The sequence below is a fragment of the Myripristis murdjan genome, chromosome 6, assembly GCF_902150065.1.
Source record: "Myripristis murdjan chromosome 6, fMyrMur1.1, whole genome shotgun sequence".
NCBI classification, from domain to species: domain Eukaryota; kingdom Metazoa; phylum Chordata; class Actinopteri; order Holocentriformes; family Holocentridae; genus Myripristis; species Myripristis murdjan.
In genome coordinates this window covers 33,226,792-33,248,996 of record NC_043985.1, presented here as the reverse complement: position 1 = coordinate 33,248,996, position 22,205 = coordinate 33,226,792, and the positions used below count along the sequence as shown (strand labels likewise).

At 44.5% G+C, this 22,205-nt stretch overlaps 3 protein-coding genes across 4 annotated transcripts in view; 1 reads left to right on the top strand and 2 right to left on the bottom strand.

Moving 5' to 3' along the window:
- Positions 1 to 2,584: 2,584 nt before the first annotated feature.
- On the bottom strand, positions 2,585 to 4,765 carry LOC115361021 (cation channel sperm-associated protein 3-like). Its single transcript, XM_030054258.1, has 2 exons — positions 3,830 to 4,765; positions 2,585 to 2,746 (listed from the first exon to the last, which is right to left on the bottom strand). The coding sequence occupies exons 1-2, from the start codon at positions 4,763 to 4,765 to the stop codon at positions 2,585 to 2,587; spliced, it is 1,098 nt and encodes a 365-aa protein (XP_029910118.1).
- Positions 4,766 to 10,883: 6,118 nt separating this feature from the next.
- lmod2a (leiomodin 2 (cardiac) a) lies at positions 10,884 to 15,969 on the top strand. The gene is made up of 3 exons (XM_030053187.1): positions 10,884 to 11,956; positions 13,555 to 14,880; positions 15,720 to 15,969. Exons 1-3 carry the CDS (start codon positions 11,678 to 11,680, stop codon positions 15,738 to 15,740), a joined length of 1,626 nt encoding a protein of 541 aa, XP_029909047.1. The 5' UTR covers positions 10,884 to 11,677; the 3' UTR covers positions 15,741 to 15,969.
- Positions 15,970 to 21,508: 5,539 nt separating this feature from the next.
- Positions 21,509 to 22,205, bottom strand: part of wasla (WASP like actin nucleation promoting factor a) — a 25,986-nt gene continuing 25,289 nt past the window's right edge. For both annotated transcript variants that reach the window (XM_030053184.1, XM_030053186.1), the window contains one exon: positions 21,509 to 22,205. This exon is cut by the window's right edge and continues 113 nt beyond it. The gene's annotated coding sequence lies outside the window, so the exon portion shown is untranslated.

Genomic DNA, 22,205 nt, shown 5'->3' with positions numbered 1-22,205 from the left:
AGATTTTGAGTTTTTGCAGTGTAGTAGTGCCAATAGAGACAATTTAGCAGACTGACAAGCTCTTCAAACAGTAGTCGCTAAACAGCGCCCCCTATGGTTTCTCCTTTATATACTCACCCAGCACAGTTTCTTGCCCTTTGGCCGCTTCCTGTTTGCGGCGAGCTGCACCGACGTGAGCGGCTCCTCTCTGCACGGAAATCTGGGCCAACATCCGCCTGGAAGGCCTCCTTTCATGCTTATTGCCTGTGTTGGTGGGACTTGATTATTTGGCCTTTGTCAGAGCCCAACTGTTAAGTTGCTGTGTTTAAAACATGTGTGTGTTGCTAATGATCACCAATCAGATGGGCTGTTTGTTAGCATTAGGCTGGGCCACTGTGTATTACACTATATTGCCAAAAGTATTCGCTCGGCTGCCTTCACACACATATGAACATGAGTGACATCCCATTCTTAAACCATAGGATTTAATATGATGTGGGCCCATCCTTTGCAGCTATAACAGCTTCAACTCTTCTAGGAAGGCTTTCCACAAGGTTTAGGAGTGTGTTTATGGGAAATTTTGACCATTCTTCCAGAAGTGCATTTGTGAGGTCAAACACTGATGTTGGACAAGAAGGCCTGGCTCTCAGTCTCCGCTCTAATTCATCCCAAAGGTGTTCTCTCGGGTTGAGGTCAGGACTCTGTGCAGGCCAGTCAAGTTCTTCCACACCAAACTCGCTTATCCATGTCTTTATGGACCTTGCTTTGTGCACTGGTGCACAGTCATGTTGGAACAGGAAGGGCCATCTCCAAACTGTTCCCACAAGGTTGGGAGCATGAAATTGTCCAAAATGTCTTTGTATGCTGAAGCATTAAGAGTTCCTTTCACTGGAACTAAGGGGCCGAGCCCAACGTCCGAAAAACAACCCCACACCATAATCCCCCCTCCACCAAATTTTACACTTGGCACAATGCAGTCAGACAAGTACCGTTCTCTTGGCAACCACCAAACCCAGACTCGTCCATCAGATTGCCAGACGGAGAAGCGTGACTCGTCACTCCAGAGAACGCGTCTCCACTGCTCTAGAGGCCAGTGGCGGTGTGCTTTACACCGCTGCATCCGATGCTTTGCATTGTGCTTGGTGATGTAAGGCTTGGATGCAGCTGCTCGGCCATGGAAACCCATTCCATGAAGCTCTCTACGCACTGCTCTTGAGCTAATCTGAAGATCACATGAAGTTTAAAGGTCTCAAGCTATTGACTCTGCAGAAAGTTGGCGTCCTCTGCGCACTATGCGTCTCAGCATCCGCTGACCCCTCTCTGTGATTTTATGTGGCCTACCACTCTGTGGCTGAGTTGCTGTCGTTCCCAATCGCTTCTACTTTGTTATAGTACCACTAACAGTTGATTGTGGAATATTTAGTAGCGAGGAAGTTTCACAGCTGGACTTACTGCACAGGTGGCATCCTATTACATTACTATTACAGCACCATGCTGGAATTCACTGAGCTCCTGAGAGCGACCCATTCTTTCACAAATGTTTGTAGAAGTAGTCTGCATGCCTAGGTGCTTGATTTTATACACCTGTGGTCATGGAAGTGATTGGAACACCTGAATTCAATGATTTGGATAGATGAGCGAATACTTTTGGCAATATAGTGTATGTTAGCACTTAGGCTAAGTGGTTGTGAGCTGATGCTAAAGCCATCAGGAGGCAGTGCTGTGTCTTGTTTTTCACTCAAGTGATTTACATTATCGGTGCACATGAGAAGCAACATGTGTTTTATTTTGGGAATGTTTGGTTTCTGTTGTAACTCGTCCCGTGACGAGGCTTCAGCTCAGTGAACAGCAGCACGACCTAATTGCATTGTCAATTCATATTCATTTAATTCATTATTCGGTTAATTTATTATTCGATAAAAAAGTTGAAATATTTACAGTTAAAAACACATTGTAACCAACAGTTCCATTCTGTGTACGTGTCATTTCATTACAGTTCTACAGAATTAAAAGAAGGAAAGCGAAAACAATTCGGGCCAAAACAAGACTTTGCCTTCAAAGTGAGAACACGTCTCCGACTGGTCTGATTTCAAACCTCACCTTCTGATGTCACACAGCGAGCGCAGAACACACACTGACAGCTACAGACGACCAAAGGAAAACACACATTCTGCATTTCGATCTTTTGAACTGTAGGCCAGGTGGGCTGTAGAAAGTCAGTCCATACACATGGACACACATGTATATACCTTATATTTATTTATGAGTTATTCATTTAATTTTTCTATTACCCACAAAGATCCATTCAATAAGGGTGAACTTTTCAGGTTTCTGAACACGCTTCAACCTTTACTCATTTCTTCATTCCTGGATTTTTTCTGCAGCTTCAAGTAAAAACAAGCATAATTTCTTTGGGATGTCTCTCGTTTCCTCCCCAGAACTTTAGGGAAACACAAACTTTGTTATTTGGGTTTTTTTTTTAGGACCCTTTTCCCAATGAAAAAGTTGTCTGTCAACAAGGAAATCAAGAATCAGAACATTTTTATTGACAGTGTGTGATTGTGTGTGTGATTCAGTCTCGCTGCAGAGTATCCGGGCGTCGTGCTCACGGCTCGTGCAGCTGCTCGTCCTCCTTCAGCTCGTGCAGCACCTCTGCCATCTCGTCGTAACGCGTGCTCATCTCCTGCGTTTTGCGGTCCAGGCGTCGCTGGGCGCTGAGGTAGAGCTTGGCGAAGTTGACGCTGGAGCACGGCTCCTCTCTCACCTTCTGTGTGTGTGCAAATGACACACAAATCAAAGAGCAATCTTCTAACAGAAAAGCACAACTGGCTCTACAGTACGATGTACATGTCTGTGTCAGTGTTAGTGTTGCAAAGGGGTGGAAAGTTTCCGGTAAATTTCCTGGAAAGTTTCCGAAAATGACCGTGGGAATTTTCGTTCAGGAATATTGGAAATTTTCAGGAGATTTTTGCTGTCACGTTAATCAATCAATAATCAATAAAATGAATGTCAGCATCAATATGACCACTTTTTTAGTTGCTGAGGGGGACATACAGTGCTGTGAAAAAGTATATGCCCCCTTCCTGATTTCTAATTTTTTTGCATATCTGTCACACTTAAATGTTTCAGATCATCAAACATATTTTGATTTTAGACAAAGATAACCCGAGTAAATATAAAATACAGTTTTTAAAACACACCAGCAAGTCCACCTCTGAATGGCTTAAAAAAAAAACAAAATGAAGGTTTTGGAGTGGCCAAGTCAAAGTCCAGACTTAAATCCAATTGAGATACTGTGGCGTGACCTTAAACAGGCCTTTCATGCTCGAAAACCCTCCAATTTGGCTGAATTCAAACATTTCTGTAAAGGAGAGTAGGCCAAAATTCCTCCCCAGCGATGTAAAAGACTCATTGCCAGTTATAAAATTCCTGAAAATTCCCTGGAAATTCATTATAATGTAACATGTTTGCATGCATATCTGCTTAAAACAAACCAAAATGTTTATTATGTATAGATGTATATGATCGAGTGAATGCAGTGAATATACATTCCCGAAAATTCCCGTTTATTCCCATTAATTTCCAAAAATTCCCATGGAAATTTTCCAACTTTTGGAAAATTCCGGGAATTATGCAACACTAGTCAGTGCTGGAATTATTACAAATAATAATAATAATCATAATAATATTTCACTGCTCACATAATTGGGATGGGACAGGAAAAAAAAGTCAATGGCAGCAGGACAGGAATAATAAAAATAGTTCAGTTTTGATATGAAGACACTTTCACCTTTTTGCTCCGAGGACGGGTTTGAAACTGCTCCTTCAGGCTTTGGAAATCGCCTCTGACCTGACGGATTTCTTCCTCGCCCTCTGGCCTCCTGGCTCGCCTCTTCAGAGCCCGGGCCTCCTCCTCCATCTTCCTCCGAGTCGCCTCTCGTTTTCTCGTGATGTCCGTCATGTACGCGCTCATCTCCGCAATGCAGGAATTGTACAGGATGAAGTAGCCGAACACGATGCAGAGGACGGTGAAGATGCGGCTCGATTTCAGCCCCGCGTTGTCCAGCACGTCCTGGATGTCGGTCCAGCCGTCCAGGGTCACAAGCACCACGGCGGAGAGGAAAGAGTTGGACTTGTCTTCCCAGTGCAGAGGATCCGGACTGTCTGGGCCGCCGAAAAAGTAAAATCCACAGACGCCAACGAAGAAGGCGAACAGCAGCAGCAGGAAGAAGGCATAGAGTGACTTCTTCATGACGATGAACAAACACTCGGCCACGTCCCGGAGCGCCGGGATGAAGGAGATGATCTTGAGGAGGCGCGCGGCTCGCAGCTCCACGGTCAGAGGAAACGCTTCATCTGGTCTGAACGCAGACAGGTAGACGGCACCCAGGACCAGAGCGTCAAACACGCCGGACTTGCTCTTCAGATACCGGAAGCCTTCGGCCCACACTTTGATCAGGAACTCCAAGGTGTAAATCCCGGTGAGCAAGACGCTCTCAAACACGAAGAGCTCGTGCAGATATTCACGCAGAAACTCGTAGGAATGCGTGGCGCGAACCACAGCGTCGAGGACGATGGCCGCCATGATGAAGATGCGGAACCAGGGGGAGTCGTGGATCCTGACGATCAGACCGCCGGCTCTCCTCTGGTGCTGCTCGCTCTCTGCCGGTCCCCTCCCGCCGTCGCCTCGCTCGCGGTCTGGCTGCTGTGCCGGCCGGCTTCCCTCCTGCTCAGCCACACACGGAGCTTTCCTCTCGTTCTTCACTTCTTCTGTGTTTTCCTCCATTTTTCAGTCCAGGTTTCTGTGTCTTGATCTGGGCAGAGTGTGAGGCCACAGCTGTGTGCTGGACAGGCTGTGTGTGTTTACTTTTGAAAGTTCTGCTCCAAACACGTTTGAAAATAAACGTTTTGGGGTCAAAACCATGGAAATGGAATCTGCTGAACACTTGACATGTTGATGATCACACAAAAGTAATTATCAGTGTTACCATACAAGTGCCTTTGACTGGCATTTTACAAATTTGTGCATAAATGCCCAAATAATAATAATAATAATAATAAATAATAGTAACAATATCATATTAAATTAAAACATCATTGATATCATGCAAGGTTATCACAGTCTTGCGTTATTCGTTAGTTTCTTCGTTTGTATTTCGTCTTCACTTTTTGTTTTCAATTTCAGTTTAGTGTTAAATAGTTTTTAAAGCAGGTTCGCTAGTTAGGGCCCGAGCACTGTCCCAGTGCGAAGCCCTATTGTTTTTGTAAGGTTTTTCTCTTCTTCTTCTTCTTCTTCTTATTACGTCCAAGTAAACCTTAATTTGACCCCCTAAACATGCTCAAAAACTCACCAAATTCGGCACGCACACCAGGTCTGGCGAAAAATTCGATAAAATCAAAAATCGAACCCCCCAGGTGCAAAAATGGGCTCGGGAGCGCCACCTAGGGACGCAAAGGCAGCCGCTGCGGCCCACAGGAATGTCATAGAAAGACCAAACCAGCGCCGAAACGTAGATCTCATCAAGCCCGACATTTTTCGTGCTCGCGCCCCCCACCTAAAACCAACAGGAAGTCCGCAATTTGCGTTTGAAAGTCACGTTTTCGCCCAAATTTGCGCTTTGTAGAAAATGTATCTCCTCCCAGGGAGTTAATTTCATCGACTTAAAAATTTTAATACATGACAGCGGACATAGTGCTTAGCAAAAGTTCAGAAGGAATTTACGTTCCTGTGAACCGTTTGGATTTCAAAAGCCATCAAAGTCAGAGTGTCCACAACCAGCGCCTCCACTTTTTCCCATGGACCCTGGTGTGCCTGCTGTGAATTAACATGCACTTGCCGTGAGCATAGGCACTAATTAGGCCCCAGCAGTCCAAAGTAAAAGTCTGACAGCTTCCAAACCTATGCCGATGGAAAGAGGACTAATTCTCCTACAAAAATAGGAGGTCTTGCTGTGGATTGGAAAAAGTTAATGGCCGCGGTGAAGACTAGTTTGGATTGGACTCTGGGTTTTTTTTTCCTCTGCTCTGCCTGCTCTGCCCTCCCCCACAGAAGCAGAAAGACCTCTCAAACTCAAACGCAAGCTGAGGGCGACATCTGCTGGAGGAGCACCGCTAGCAACTGGGCCAGAACTGTGTGTGTGTGTGTGTGAGTGTAAGTGAGTGAGAGAGTGAGTGAATGAATGTGTGTGTGAGTGTGTGTGTGTGTGAGTGTGTGTGTGTGTGTGTGAGTGAGTCAGTGAGTGAGTGAATGAGTGTGTGGGTGTGTGTGTGTGTGTGCCTATTGCCACAGCCACTGGGCACAAGTGGGCACGAGGTGGCACGGGTGCGAGGGCCCGTCCAACGCTGCTTGCAGCTTTAATTCTGTTTAGTTTTTATTTTTGGAAAATGCTTAGTTTTAGTTTTTAGTAGGATCAACTTCAGGGTGAAAGGGCAAGCTAATCAACATCATACAGTTAGAAGGCAGTTATGCTGCCAGCTGGAGATACTTAGTGAATTCCTAGTGTTTGACTCTATTAACTTTTAACTAAACCGTGGCCAACGTCAGCACAGAGGAGCACTGAGCTATTGGCAGGTAATCTCCTTTTTTAAAACTACAAGCTCCAGTGCATTCAGAAAGTATTCACAGCACTTCACTTTTTCCACATTTTATGTTACAGCCTTATTCCAAAATGGATTAAATTCATTTTTTCCTCAAAATTCTACACACAACACCAAATAATGACAACATGAAAAAAGTTTTTTTTTTTTTTTTTTTTTTGGGGAGATTTTTGCAAATTTATTAAAAATGAAAAACTAAGAAATCACATGTACATAAATATTCACAGTCTTTGCCATGAAGCTCAAAAATGAGCTCAGGTGCATCCTGTTTCCTCTGATCATCCTTGAGATGTTTCTGCAGCTTCATTGGAGTCCACCTGTGGTCAATTCAGTTGATTGGACATGTTTTGGAAAGGCACACACCTGTCCATACAAGGTCCCACAGCTGACAGTGCATGTCAGAGCACAAACCAAGCATCAAGTCAAAGGAATTGTCTGTAGACCTCCGAGACGGGATTGTCTCTAGGCACAAATCAGGGGAAAGGTACAGAAAAATGTCTGCTGCTTTGAAGGTCCCGATGAGCACAGTGACCTCCATCATCCATAGGGGAGACTGGGGTAAGTTGAGCCAAAGGGTAAGTTGAGCCACCCCCTGTTGCTAGGAAACGGTAAAAAATATTGATCATGTGACCAAATATTTAGGAGGAAGGCATCATTTCATGGAGTCTGTGAAGGTAAGAACCACATAGGTAAAGTGGTTAGACATTTATTTCCAAAAAAACATTTTTTACTCTTGAAAGTGAATTCAGTCTATCATCAGTTTCCTGAGAATTGTGTTAAGACCAAAACAGGTCATTTTAAATTTGTTTTATACATCAGTTGTGGTATCTATGAGCTACAACATGAGGTCATAAACCTAGCATAAAAGTGCACCATTTTAGCTGTGGGGACTAAAAAAGTCAAAATGGTAGCTCTGGGGTAAGTTGAGCCGGTAGGGGTAAGTTGAGGCTTGCTGGAGAGGACTGAAGGCAATGATCTAGAGTCTAAGTTCTTGAGGAGAGGCAAAGCTGGTTATGGTAAACCCACCTTTACTTTCAAAGAGAAAGATCAAGGATTCTTCCCAAGATGCGATATAATCGCAAAACTCCCCAAACGTCACAGAGTTGGTGGCACAGCAAGGAGGTCTGAGCAATTTGTATTCCCCTGCAACCTCGACAGGTGGAATATTGAGTGAAAGCGGAGGTGGGAGATGGGTGGATTGAGGGAGGGATGGGGATAGATGGAACGAGAGGAAGATGGAGGGAGGAGTTTCAACTTACCCCGCTCCTATGCTCAACTTACCCCATGCACGGGGTAAGTTGTGCCATGAGACCACTTTTTTTGGACATGCTATATTATGGAAACAGTTATGTTTACACTCATTCTGTTTGTTTGAAGAGATGCACAACATCCTGAAATATATGCAGATATATTAGTTAGCGACAAAACTATGATTGCCTTGATGTAGTGATCCTAAATATGAAAAATGGCTCATCTTACCCCAGTCTCCCCTAAGTGGAAGGAGTTGGGAACCACCAGAACTCTTCCTAGAGCTGACCGGCCATCTAAACCGAGCGATCGGAGGGGAGAAGGGCCTCAGTCAGGGAGGTGACCAAGACCCCGATGGTCACTCTGTCAGAGCTCCAGAGTTCCTCTGTGGAGAGAGGAGAACCTTCCAGAAGGCACAACGTGCGATGTGTGTTTACAGTGGCGCAGGGATATGTTGTGGTGCGGTCTGCCAGCGGGTTACACTGATTTTACAACGGCATGGAACGCGGCTCAGCCAATCACATTTAAGGATGGGAAGCAGCCGTTTTATAAACAACAGATGAAACGTACACACAGCATAAAATGGCCCAAGTTGCTTTGGTAGCTTATCAGAGCTGCCAACTTTTCAAAAAAAAAAACTTGGAGTGAGATTTCATGGAGCACGTTGAATTATTTGCCTACACCTCTTACTAACGCTGTATAACTGCTGGGCGTTGCATTAATATCCCACAACAGAACAGACATAGGATTATTATTAAGAGATAGTTCGTTGCACACAGGTGATACCATTAATATCTTAATGTAGGATAGTTACATAAAACACCCTGATATACATCATATATGTATATTATGTCTATGCTGTTTACACACTGTGCTAACCGTTAGCATCATGCTAACGGTTAGCATGAGATAAAGACATAAAGACGTGTTGTAGTCCAGTAATTTTAGGCCAAAATTTGGGTCAACCTAGGACAAATTGCAAGAGAAACAAACTCAACTGATTTTGTATCCTCAGTTTGTCCTGAGTGAGGGGAAAAAAGTCCCAGGAAATCCCATTGGTGGAAAGTTTTGAAAATCACCTATTTATGACCATATAATACCAAAAAAACACTGTTTTTAACACATAGGGGAAAGGGGTTCAACATTTTACTTTCAGATATCACTATAAAAATTCACAAGATGATTACACACACAAAGACAAGAAAAAAAGTCAATTACAAGTTCTTTGAATTATTCTGTTTACACATGCATATCACACATTATATGATTTGATATGCGCTAATAAGGAATATAAGGAATAAATGCCAGAGCAGATATTTAAACAGTGAATTAAAAGGTTACTCTATATAAAGTAACCTTGAATTAAAAGGTTACTATATAACAGTGAATTAAAAGGTTACTATATATATAGTAACCTTTTAATTCACTGTTTAAATATCTGTTCTGGCATTTATTCCTTATATTCCTTATTAGCATATATCAAATCAGATAATGTGTGATATACATGTGTAAACAGAATAATTCAAAGAACTTGTAATTGACTTTTTTTCTTGTCTTTGTGTGTGTAATCATCTCATGAATTTTTATAGTGATATCTGAAAGTAAAATGTTGAGCCCCTTTCCCCTGTGTGTTAAAAACAGTGTTTCTTGGTAATATGTGGCCATAAATAGGTGAGTTTCAAAACTTTCCACCAATGGGATTTCTTGGGACTTTTTTCCCCTCACTCAGGACAAACTGAGGATACAAAATCACTTGAGTTTGCTTCTCTTGCAATTTGTCCCAGGTTTTTTCATAAAATGACCGGACTATTGGTGGTGAAGGTAACTCAGACAGCCAGGAAGAATTTTACATAATTTCTATGTGTGAACGCTCAGTTGATTGGAGATATGTGGCCTTGATTTTTTTGCTTTTCAACAGTTTAATTTCTTCAGCTCATGTCTTCATGCAGAAGTTGATCAAAATGAAATAAGTACTTTCAACTCAAGTGACACTGATAACCCAGAAACTGGGTTCTATTTTCAACAATATTATCTTTTCCACTCAGTTTGTGGTAGAAAACAGATGGTGGCGTGTTGCTGCAGACGCAGAGTCCTGCGGGTGTGGAGCGGCCCGGCACCGCCTCGCCCCGCTCTGACCCGCCACCGCTCACCAACCAAACCCCCGCCGGGTCACACTCGACCGGCAGCTGTCAGAGTGTGTGTGTGTGTGTGTGTGTGTGTGTGTGTTTGTGTTTCCCCTCATCAGCGTCAGTGTGTTTGCTAATGGAGCGGCACAGCTGGAATAATCCGGGTCAAAGGTCAAACCTGCAGTGAGACTGCAGCGGCGAGGCTCAGAGCGTCGGACCTGAAACACGACACGCAGCTCGCTGCGGGCGCTTAGTGACGGGTGGAGAGCCGTTGTCATGGCAACCAGATAACACACAGAGCCGACCACGGTGACCTCTGACCCCTGACCCGCCTGCTGCTCCTGATGAAGGAGAGGAGGCAAAGGAAAACAACAAATTATATTAAAAATTATTATAATTATATGTTTAGAATTATGCTACATGAAAAAATATTTCCTATTTTGGCTAATTTTCAGATTTTTAAAAATGTATGTATGTATGTATGTATGTATGTATTTATTTATTGCTTAATTTCAGGCAATTTCTGTGTTTGTTTGATTTTTTTTCTTTGGTTTTCTTTTTTCTTTTGCTAATTTTCTTGTGACATTTTACTAATGTCTTGCTATTCTTTAGGGACTTTCTTGCTTAGTTTGCAAGTAAATTGCATCTCAACCCTGTGAGGATCAACACAGCTCATCCTAATCCAGCAAACACACTTTGAACCTTACTTCATTTAAGGCATATTTAAGTAGACAGATTATTTTTAAATATGTGACCGCTTTTTTGGTGTAAAATTTGCTCAGTGATAATCGGTGATGATTGTTGTTTTCTTGAGTTTGGCGACCCCTGTGGTGATCAAAGGTCACTGCTGTTTCTTCCAACATTTCGTACAAGCAGAATGAGGACTCCCACTTGTTCCAAACTGCTGCCTTTGCTTTGATTAATGATTACATCACTTCCTGTGCAGCAGGAGGGAGAGAGCGGCTAAAACAGGTTTTTTTTTCTTGACCGGCCTGAAAGTGTTGAGGCTCCTGGCTGAGAGCGCGAGGCGTCAGCCGCTCGGTGGATCAGCTCGCCGTCACAGCACCTGCTTACGTGATAAAACAGTTGAAGCTTTCTCAGATTATTACTCTGAAGTCTCTGTACAAGCCGCTGTGACCTGCGGCGACCTTGTCCACTTCGCTCATGTAAACAGCGTCCGTGTCACCCGCCATTCCCCGGCAGTGCCAGCCCCCCCTTGCCCCCCCCAACCCCACGGGACAACAAGTGTTTCCCAAACAAACACCATAACGAAGCCGTGTCCCTGCGCCCCGGACACGTTACGTAACGCCGCAGAGCCTCGTCCCCCCGCGGCTTTCTGCTGTTTTTTTTTCTTTCTAGGCACGAGTCGGTGACGGCTCTCACCGCGGGGGCCTCTAAGTGGGCTCGCATTCCTCTTGTAAGCTTATCTCGTTGACCCGCCTGCCCAACACTCTGCAGCCCCTAAAAAAAGACGAGGCCATCACTCCCCTCCCCGTCAGGCTCCTCTGGCAGCTGGCGAGATCAGACGGACAGGGATTCTCGGTGACTCGCCGCCATCGCCGCACAGCATCCCTGCTTTGTCTCTCCTGGACGCTGCAGACAGATAGACAGCAAGTAAACAGGCACCAGCAGATTCAAGCGGGACGGCGTACACGAAAACGAGGAGGGGAAGAGGTCAGATCAGTGCATCAAGCAGCCAGAAGCCAGGAGAGAGCGAGGCGAGGACCATGAGTACCTTTGGGTACCGGCGGGAGCTGGGGAGGTACGAGGACGTGGACGAGGACGAGCTCCTGGCCACGCTGTCGTCCGAGGAGCTGCAGGAGCTGGAGAGGGAGCTGGCCGACCTCGACCCCGACGACGACGTCCCCATCGGCCTCCGGCAGAAGGACCAGACGGTCAAAACGCCCACGGGAAGCTTCGACCGGGACGCCCTGCTCAAGTACTGGGACGAGGAGAACAGGAAGCTGCTGGAGGAGGAGAAGGGCGACCGCGGACGTCCCGGCCAGGTGAGGAGACACACCTGAGATACGAAGGAGAAGAACGTACAGAACTGTAATGCTGTCACTTCAGAAAAAAAAGAATAACACTATGCAAAAAATATAGAAGGAAAAAACATAGAAAATGAAAAATATTAAATTAATATATGAAATAAGTTACAAATTATGTATACAGAACGTGGTGAAAGTGTTAAAACACTGTAAGTCTGTTTCCGGACCAAAAAAATTAAATAACAAAATAAAAACCAAATATAAAAAAGTTACAAATAAATTAAAAAAGAAAGTGTTTCCTGACCAAACAAACAAGGCAAGGCAAGGCAAGTTTATTTGTGTAGCACATTTCAGCGACAAGGCAATTCAAAGTGCTTTACATAGAGCATAAAGGCATTAAAACAATATAAAAGCAACACAAGAAACATACATAAAAACAATTAATAAAAAGAAGCTAAAAGGAGAATAAGATAGAACAGGAAATTAAAAGTTACAGTGCAGTGTAAAATATTAAACCTTAGATAGATAGAGATAGATAGATACTTTATTCATCCCGCAGGAAATTCACATTTTTTCAGCAGTATCCACAGATTACAGATTAAGTAAATAAAAAATAAAAATAAAGAATAAGATCTAAGTACAACAGAATAACCTTAATAATAACCAGAATAACCTTAATGTGGTTTAATGGAAGGCAGCGGCAAACAGAAAAGTCTTCAGCTGTGATTTAAAAGTGATTTAAAAGAACTGAACAAACAAACAAAAAAAAAAACCCAGGACGTCTCTTTCAGACAATATTTCTGATATTTTTTCAACAGAAAAAAGGGGATTTTATTCATGTTTCAAAAGATTAAAGTCAAACTGAAGGTAAACTTCACATGCTGATTTCCATGGTAACCGTGTGAATAACGGGATGGAGAGGCGGCAGGTCGCAGGGCGAGCGTTAACATGCAGCTCAGGTCTGAAAAAGAAAGCCTGACATGGACGTGCACGGCGAGCTTCCTCATCACGGTGATGAAGGTCACAATCATGTTCATTTAAAACAAGATTTATGCATAAAACCCATGAAAAAATAAATCTGACTGCAGCTTTAGATAATTCATAAAATAGATAGATTCACTTTCTGAAAATTCTGTTACCTCATTTACAAGTCAGCCTTCCTCCCGACTCAAATCACTGCATCCTTGTTAAATAAATTACATTTTAAAAGTCATGAATGAAAAAAAACATCCGTCCAATAATCAAACAGCGTTCACACAGCGAGGAACTCAAGATGTGGAAACCAAGACCACAAGGTTTGTTTTAAGACCAAACAACTGAAATAAATGTGACTTGGACCCCAGTCTGTGCAGCTTTGTGCTTAAATCTGTTGAATAACTGCAGTGTGTGGTGCGTGTGTGTGTGTGTGTGTGTGTGTGTGTGTGTGTGTGTGTGTGTTGCTACAGCCACGTGTATCTCCGCCCAACAAGTCATTGGAAAACAGTCTAAAAATACGATGTCACAGAAATACCAGCTTTAATCATTCAGCCGCAGTTCTGGGAAGGTATTCTTAATTAAAAGTCGGAGGGGAGAATGTCAGGGCTCGACCTAATTTTCCATCTTGTTATGGCGTGCAGGCCGGCGCCGAGGAGGGACGGCGAGATAAGAGCAGCGTGGGAAGAGTGACAGCGATTAACGGCGAAGCCAGCAAGCCTAAGGACAATGAGAAGAAGAAGATTTTCCACAAAGGGAAGACAGTCGACGGCATATCTGGCAAACATGTCGGGTCATCGAGGGAGGAGGAGAAAGAGAAGAAAGAGGAGTTTAAAAAGGAGGCTTTCCTCAGGACTGCAGGTCCTCAGAAAGCCTGCAATGGGCTGCCGAAAGCCTCAGGGAGTGACTCCAGGAGGGGAGGCGTTTCAAGGACTGACAACAAAGAGCAGAACCCGAACGCAGCGTCGGACAGGCCGAGCGGAAACCCCGTGGTCGTCGACAAAGTGCTGGAGCAGATCCTGCGCAACGATCCCGCCATGAGCGAGGTCAACCTCAACAACATCGAGGACGTTTCCCAGGAGACGCTGCTCCGCTTCGCCGCGGCCCTGCACGCCAACACGCACGTCCGCGTCTTCAGCCTCGCCAACACGCACGCCGACGACCGCGTGGCCTTCGCCGTCTCCAAGATGCTGCGGGAAAACCGCTCCGTCAGGAACCTGAACATCGAGTCCAACTTCGTGTCGGGGCAGGGCATCCTGGCCCTGCTGGCGGCGCTGCAGCACAACGCCACGCTGGTGGAGCTGCGCTTCCAGAACCAGAGGCACATCTGCGGCGGCCGGGTGGAGATGGAGATGGTGCGGCTGCTGAGGGAGAACACCACGCTGCTCAAGCTCGGCTACCAGTTTGACCTGCCGGGCCCGCGCATGACGGCCACCGGCATCCTGACGCGCAACCAGGACCAGGAGCGCCAGAGGAGGCTGCAGCAGCAGAAGGAGCAGAGTCGCCAGGAGGCGCCGGTCGCACCGACGGGACAAATCTCCGGACCTTCGCCATCAAACAGGCAACCGAAGAAGCCGTCGCAATCTTCGAAAACTGTTGCAAATCAGAACAAAATCACCGCCGCTCCTCCGCCTGCGCCTCCTCCTCCTCCTCCCTCACGTCTTCCTGCGGAGCCGCTCTCCGAGAAGAACACGCCGACGAGGAAGATCGCAGAGATGGTGAAGCAGCACGAGGGCTCCAACAGCACCAAGGCCCAGCCGGCCCAGAGGAAACAACCCAAGTCCAAGAGGGGGAAGAACGTCGCCAACGAGAAGGAGAGCGCCGACATCCTGAAGGAGCTGAAGAACTCCCTGAAGCCGTCGCTGCAGAAGAGGAGGGACGAACCGTCGCGTCCGCCGGCGCCGCAGCGCTCGAGTCGAGACGACCTGATGGCGGCGATCCGTGGAAGCAGCATCACGTCGTTAAAAAGGGTAAGACTTCCTGTGTGCTGACAGGAACTCCAAACAGGAGGCAGAGAGACCTCAGCCGCTGTGTGTGTGTGTGTGTGTGTGTGTGTGGTGGTGGTGGGGGGTCCAGTGAAGGCATCGGGGTCGGTGCTGATATGCATGGTGCTCGTCCCGGCTCTGTGCAGGAGGCGTGTGCTATCATTAGCCGCCCCGCTGAACGCCTCAACTCTCTGAGGTTATAAATAACAACACGTCCTCACCACACACACACACACACACACACACACACACACACACACACACACACCAAACAGATTTGCAGCCTTTCAGGAGATATCCAGACATCAGCCACTTCTGATAAAAACCTCACAAACTTATTTTTCTTTGTTGAATTATCCAGTTTGGCATTTTTTGTAATAATTCATTATGATTCTTCATTTAAAGGCAGTAATGTGTCCTACAGGCTCTGAGGAGGTGGTTTGAGTGTGTGTGTGTGTGTGTGTGTGTGTGTGTGTGAACTGACAGCAGCTTCAGGACAAAATCCTTATTAGCTGTATTGGCTTTCCAAATCAAAATCAATTGAACATTAATTCTCACAGCAGCTGTGTAGTGATGCTGAAGATCATCTGTAATAATGCACAATAAATAATTTATAGTAAAAAGTAACTTTAGTTTTGGTCAAAAAGCATTTCTGAACTCTTTGTGTGGTTTCATTAGTTCTGTTTTACTGTTTGAAAAGAGCTCTGAAACTTTATTTGAAGTGCTTTATATTTAAAGTCATAATAATCACAGTCATTTTAGGTTTTTCCTGGTGCAGCGCGCGGCAGGCCGGTGGCTCAGTGTGTGTCCCGTGTGTGTTTCAGGTGGAGGCGTCCCACAGCTGAAGCTCTCGCTCTGACCCGGAGACGCCAGGATCTGCTGCCCTGCTCACCTTGTGTTGATTCTTACCAGGAGATATTTAATATTTCTATCACTTTTTGGATTTAACGTCACTTCTTTTTGATGTGGATCTGTAGCGCTTTAATGTTTAATGTGTTATTGTTTGACTTACTGTCGTTGCATTTTGGACACAACATATTTTTGTGAAGAGAAATAAATCTGTTGGTTCATGACTTTTCTGTTGTGGCTCAGTCTGTTCTGTTTTTCAAATTGAATTAAGAAGCCATGGTAAATGTCCACAGGTGTGTGTTCTTGGTGGGCGTGTCCCTGCTGCCACCTGGTGCTGTGATTGGCAGCTGTTCTCATTACAAAAGGAACGTTTCCCTGGCTTTATTTCAAACACACTGCAAAAACTCAAAATCTTACCAAGATTATTTGTCTTATTTCAAGTCAAAAATGTCTTATTTCTAGTCAAAATATCTCATTACACTTAAAATAAGACATGATCACCTCAGAAGTAACTTGTTTTTAGACAATTGTCTCTTGTTTCAAGTGAAAATTTGCTTGTTTCATTGGCAAAATTTGTTTCTTGTTTCTAGCTAATTTTCACTTATTTCAAGTGAATTTTCACTTTTTCCACTGGCAAATTTTGCCAATGAAACAAGCAAATTTTCACTTGTTTCAAGTGAATTTCCACTTGAAACAAGTGAAAATTGTCTAAAAACAAGTTACTTCTGGTGATCATGTCTTATTTTAAGTGTAATGACATATTTTGACTAGAAATAAGACATTTTTGACTTGAAATAAGACAAATAATCTTGGTCAGATTTTGCGTTTTTTCAGTGCAGGAAATCCAGAAACTGCTATTCTTGCTGTTTTTCTGGTGAATGGAGTGACGTCGACCTGTCCCGTGACGAGCTCGGAAAAGTCCGTATCATCGTCTTTTCTACAGAAACTTTCTGTTTCTGACATTTTTCCTCAAAGCTGTTCCATGTTAGACATCAGAGTTCCTCCCCGCTCGCTGATGAACCAAACGACACCAGAATCGAATCGCTCCGATACGACCCTCAGAAATCGGTGACATCATGTTCGACGTCTTGCTTCACTTCATTTAAACAAACAAACAAACACGTCATACGTGTCATTTTTCAGCGGCGTCGCCTCAATCTAACCATGGCAGGGTGTAAATGATTGCACCTCTAGTTTTATCATGACGGGCTTCAAAACCAGCGGCTCTGCCAACAGTGAGCACGTTTACATGCACACCTTATTCCTGTTTTAACCGGAATATCCTCAATATTCCTGTTGCGCACGTGTCATGTAAACACACCGAACCCGATTAAGGTCATATTCCGATTGGAGAGAATTCAGAATCAGACCCCTGCCATGTGCCTGTTCCAACTGGAATACTGTGGCATGTAAACACCTTAGTCGGAAAATGCCCCGAACCGGAATATTCAGTCACGTCTGCGCACGCTCGACTCGCAATGAATCCTGCGGCGTCTTTGTTGCTATGGTTACTGCAAGCGGGGAAAACGACCTGGTGAACAGCAGCAAGAGTCAGCATTTTTGGAGTGAGGAGGAGACTGCAGTCTGCCTTCAGCTAATGAAAGATTTTAATATCATGGAGTATATTGATGGGAGAAAACTTGCCCTGCGTTCCAATACTCATACTACCATACTATTTAGTAGGGAAAAAAAAGATTTAGTGTGTCCCAATACATAGTATGTCAGATGCAGTATGCCAAGAGTACCAGGATGTTCTACTACATCCAGTCAGATTTCACAGTCTGCATGTCAGCATGCTGCTCTGGCCATTCTGACCCACAATCCTTTGCGCAGCGGACGTTACGTCGCACTGACTGAGTTGCGTGTACAGGCAACGCCCACATACTGACGACAACAAAACACACATATCGCACAAAACTCGCTCAGTGACAGCAGAAGCGACAGGAAGACAGAAGATAATAAATATGACAGAGGACAGCGCAGTATGAAACAGCACCGGCATTTTGACAACAACATTCAAATTTGCCGCTACAGACGGCGGTGGAAGTGAGCGAGAGGGTCGGACTTCAGGGATGATGTATGTAGTGTGTCCCAATAGTATGCATATGCATGCATATTTCATACTAAACTACATACTTTGAAAGGGCAGCTGCAGTACATACTAAAAGTAAAAAGTATAAGTATGCGATTTGGAACGCAGGGATAGAAATAGTGAGAGCTTCTTCTTCTACTGCTTCTTCTTCTTCTGTATTTCCTGCAGACCAGACGCGGAAGTGTGCAGCGTTTGATGGCGTTGCAGCAGCTTGGAATGCAATCTGTTTAGTGCAGAGCATCTCTGCTGCGACCTCTGGAAGGTGCGATGCTCTGACGCTCTCAGCAGATGGAAGGTGGTAACAGAGAGATTAACCTCGTCTGCAGTGACAGCAGTTAGGAAACAGCAGCTGCTCCTCGCCGTCCATCACCGCACCTTCACCATGACGACCGGCCGCCGCCATCAAACTCTGGTCCAACTTCAGAGTTTTTTTTTCTAACCTTTTCATTAATTTTCCCCTTTTCAGAAAGTCCTGCTGCTGTTATTCATCAAACTGCTTCCAGCCTGTGATTTAGTTTTTACCTCCCTCTGTGTACGTGCCGATAAACTGACATGAGTCCTCTGCTGCAGGACTGGTGCATGCTGGGAAAATGCAAATAGCAGGGGAATTAGGTTTGTGCATTTTGGCCTGAAAGATCATGAGTCACCAAGCTGACATGGTTCATGGGAGTCTGGCCCAACAGATTTTGACAAATCAAGCTTGATACTGTGGCCTCAGGTCGGTGCAGCAGGAAAGGTCATGAGGTCACCAACATCAAGAGGAATCATCCTTTGGGGAGCGTGAAGGGACTCGCCAAATATGACAGCTGTGACACTGAATTTAATTATATCTCATGCAAATTTGACATTTTGGCCTGAGGGCTGTGCTCGAGGAAAGGTCAGGGGGTCACTAAAGATGTCAGATTCTCCTAGGACAGCAGCGTAAAATTTTGGGTGGGCGTTTTAATCCGTCACCATCCTAGGAAAGGAAATCTGTCGGAGGAGTGGAGGGCCAACTGTGAATGTGTTTACAAACCACAACAACAAATCCTGCTCATTCTGCCTTTCACATTAAAACGTGATTTAGTTTGAGTTAAATCTAAAGTTTTGTGTGTTTTCCTGTGAAGATGCTTTCAGCTGCAGAAAATGCCTTTAACTGTAATGATGATTCATTCAGTTTAAACAGCTCAGTGCAGCTTTTAGCCGCTTAATTTACTGAGTTTATTTTCATGATGAACATCATCCTGATTTGACTTTTCCCAGCTGTATTCTGCTCGCAGAGCCGCCTGTTTCCTCGTTACAGGGATCAATCAAGTTGCATTTGATCTTGTGGTGGGTTTTAGTCCAGCCTGTAAATAAAGCTAATCTAATTCAGTCGGGTTACGTAGCAAATGTATTTAGCACCTGTGGTCGACTCCCAAGTTGACGAAGCAGCTGTTCAAAGTAAATACGGGTTTGACATACTGGTGTGTGTGTGTGTGTGTGTGTGTGTGTGTGTAGAGAGAGGGAGGGGGGTTCTCACGGGTAAACCTCATTAAAACTCTTCTCTTATCTCCAAGAAAATGCCACTTAAATGTCATACACATGTTTAATGGGGAAAATGAAATCCTGCTCTTAGGAGAGCGATGAGAGGCAGCGGTGCTGTCTCGTCTGTCTTCGCTCGCCGCTTAAAAATAGTCGGGAGCGTCCGACTCAGCCGAGGTATTCATTAGTCCTCTGTGTATTTATACTGCATTAGTACTGTACACAGTGAGTGAAAGTCCTTCATGTGTTTATCAGCTGTTGTTCCACAGCGCAAGTTCAAAAACTCAGCACAGAAACTATCAAACCCACTCAGTGTCAACGTTATCTGTACAGTCTAATCTAATCTAATCTAATCTAATCCAGCTGTTGTGCCATAAAGTTTCATCTCGTGCTGCCTACAATGCTCAGCTTGTCTTGTTGTCACGGTAACAGAGGTGTTCATTCACTTCTATGTTTGGCATTGAGCTCATAGTTAGTGCTGCACTTTACTGACAGCTGTTTCCAATATTCTGTCCCCCCTCATTGAATATGAATAGGGAGGACAAAAAATGAGAAACCCCTCTCAGTGTAATGCAGTCCAGTAGCAGACCTGCAAACTACAACCTCAGTAATAAACACAGAATTAAAGAGACACATTCTGCACAATGTCAACACAAAGTGAACATAAACTTTGTTAAAAGGCAGAGTTTATGGCTGAGCTGCTGACCTTTTTTTTTTTTTTTTTTTTTTTTTAAATTTTGCACTTTAATTCTTAATATACACTTTAATTGTGAAAATAAATTTGTTACTTTTTTTTTTTTGCTTTTTTTCCTGGTTATGTTTGGCTGATTTTTATTTATTTTTTTCCTTTTTTGGGATAATTTTCTGTTGAGCTTCTTTTAACTTTTTAATCATCATCATCATCATTATTTTTACTAATTTATTGCCAGTTCTCAGATCAGTTCTTGCTAATTTACTCATCAAATATTGTTGAAACAGATCAAGGGAATCCGCTCGTGTTTCAAGGGCTTCATTTCTTAACGATATGAACAGGAAGATAATCTGAGTGGTGATAATCTCTGTGAAGCTGAAATCACAAAATGTTTGTCAAAAAAAAAACAGCTGCAGCTCAGTCAGTCAGAGGAACATGAAGCCACGGCAGACCACGTCTCTCTGTAAATATTAACATTTATTTAAGTATACAATTTAGTATTCTCACCCCCCTCCCCTCCCCACCTCGTTCACAGGTCGGCTGTCAGTTTCTCGGTTTCTTGATGCAGCATGTCGCCTCGCTGGACGGCGCCAAAAACTCAAAACACAGTTAAAACGAGCGTCCGCCGGCTCTGTCCCTGCACGTCGACACACCCCCAAGCTTCTCGCAAATGCCAGTTTTGGTTCATTTATTTGCTTTTCTTTTTATTATACAGAGGCATTTACAGTCGCATTGCATAAAATCATGGTTTGTTAACCGAAAAACAAAAAAAAAAGGGGAGCGGATGCTTTGATTTTCTGTCACCGTGTCGGCCTGCGGAGCGTTAACACCGCCCACCAGCAGGACCAGCTGAGAACAAAACCAAACACACACCACAACTCAACTTCCATCAGCTCAACAGGAGCGCTCGTGCCTGTGTGTGTGTGTGTGTGTGTGTGTGCACGTGGTAGTGTTTCTCTGTAGTGCTTATGAAGCCAAAGACGGTTTCTGAAAGGAAAACCCTGACCTCCCCCAGACTGAGACCAGATGTTGGACACCATCTTCACCTCTGCACGTCCAGTGGCTCAGCTCCTATGGGTAGCATTTCCTGTTAGCTTAGCATAAAGACTTGAAGTCTATGGGAGTCATTAGCCTGGCAATTTCAGAGCTGCTGTGAGGTTTATTTTTTGGGTGTCCAGCATCCGGTCTCAGTCTGGGGAAGTCGGGAAAAGAGAAAGGCTGTTCTGCCCAAAATGTTGGAGCATTCCTTTAACAGTCCCACAATGCATCTGGGGAAACGTGTCATGACTCGTGTTCACGTCCCGGAAAACCAAAACGGCACGTTAACGCAAATCCTTGAGCTTTTAAAACGTCCAGGAATAGTGTCTTTCCCAAAAAAAAAAAAAAAAATACAAGAAAAAAGAAATAAGACATGGATGGTTCACTTTCTGCGCCACACACACACACACACACTCGTGTTCACGTCCCGGAAAACCAAAACGGCACGTTAACGCAAATCCTTGAGCTTTTAAAACGTCCAGGAATAGTGTCTTTCCCAAAAAAAAAAAAAAAAAATACAAGAAAAAAGAAATAAGACATGGATGGTTCACTTTCTGCGCCACACACACACACACACACACACACACACACAAACACAAAGCTGTGTCGAGCTGTGCCGAGTCGAGGCGCTCGGCCTCGGCCTCCGAGCGACTCGACCGTCTTAGGAAAAATAATTTGTGCGAGGCGAACGAGGCCCGAACAGGAAGTGAGCGCGGAGGCTCCTGCCCGAGTCGCCGCGCGCCGCTTCACCTTCATCCCCCTCTCCTCTCCTCTCCTCTCCTCTCCTCTCCTCTCCTCTCCTCTCTCACACGAGGAACAAAAAAAACTCCCGACACGTGGAAATGTTTCCGGGGAGCGCTTAACGGAGTCGCTCCGGCTTCCTGCCGGCTGCGGGTCAGGAGACGGGACGTCCCGGACGGAAGTGGAGACTCTTTACAGACGAGACGAACTTTACAGATTAAATGAATGAGGTATTGCACAGATTAATAATAACAACAATAATAATAATGATAATAATAAAAAAACAAAAAGCGAAAAAAAGGCAACAATAAATATACAGCAACTTCATACAACATTTACATTACAATTTTAGTTCAGCTTGTGGAAGATTTTTTTTTTTAGAAGATGTTGTAGTGT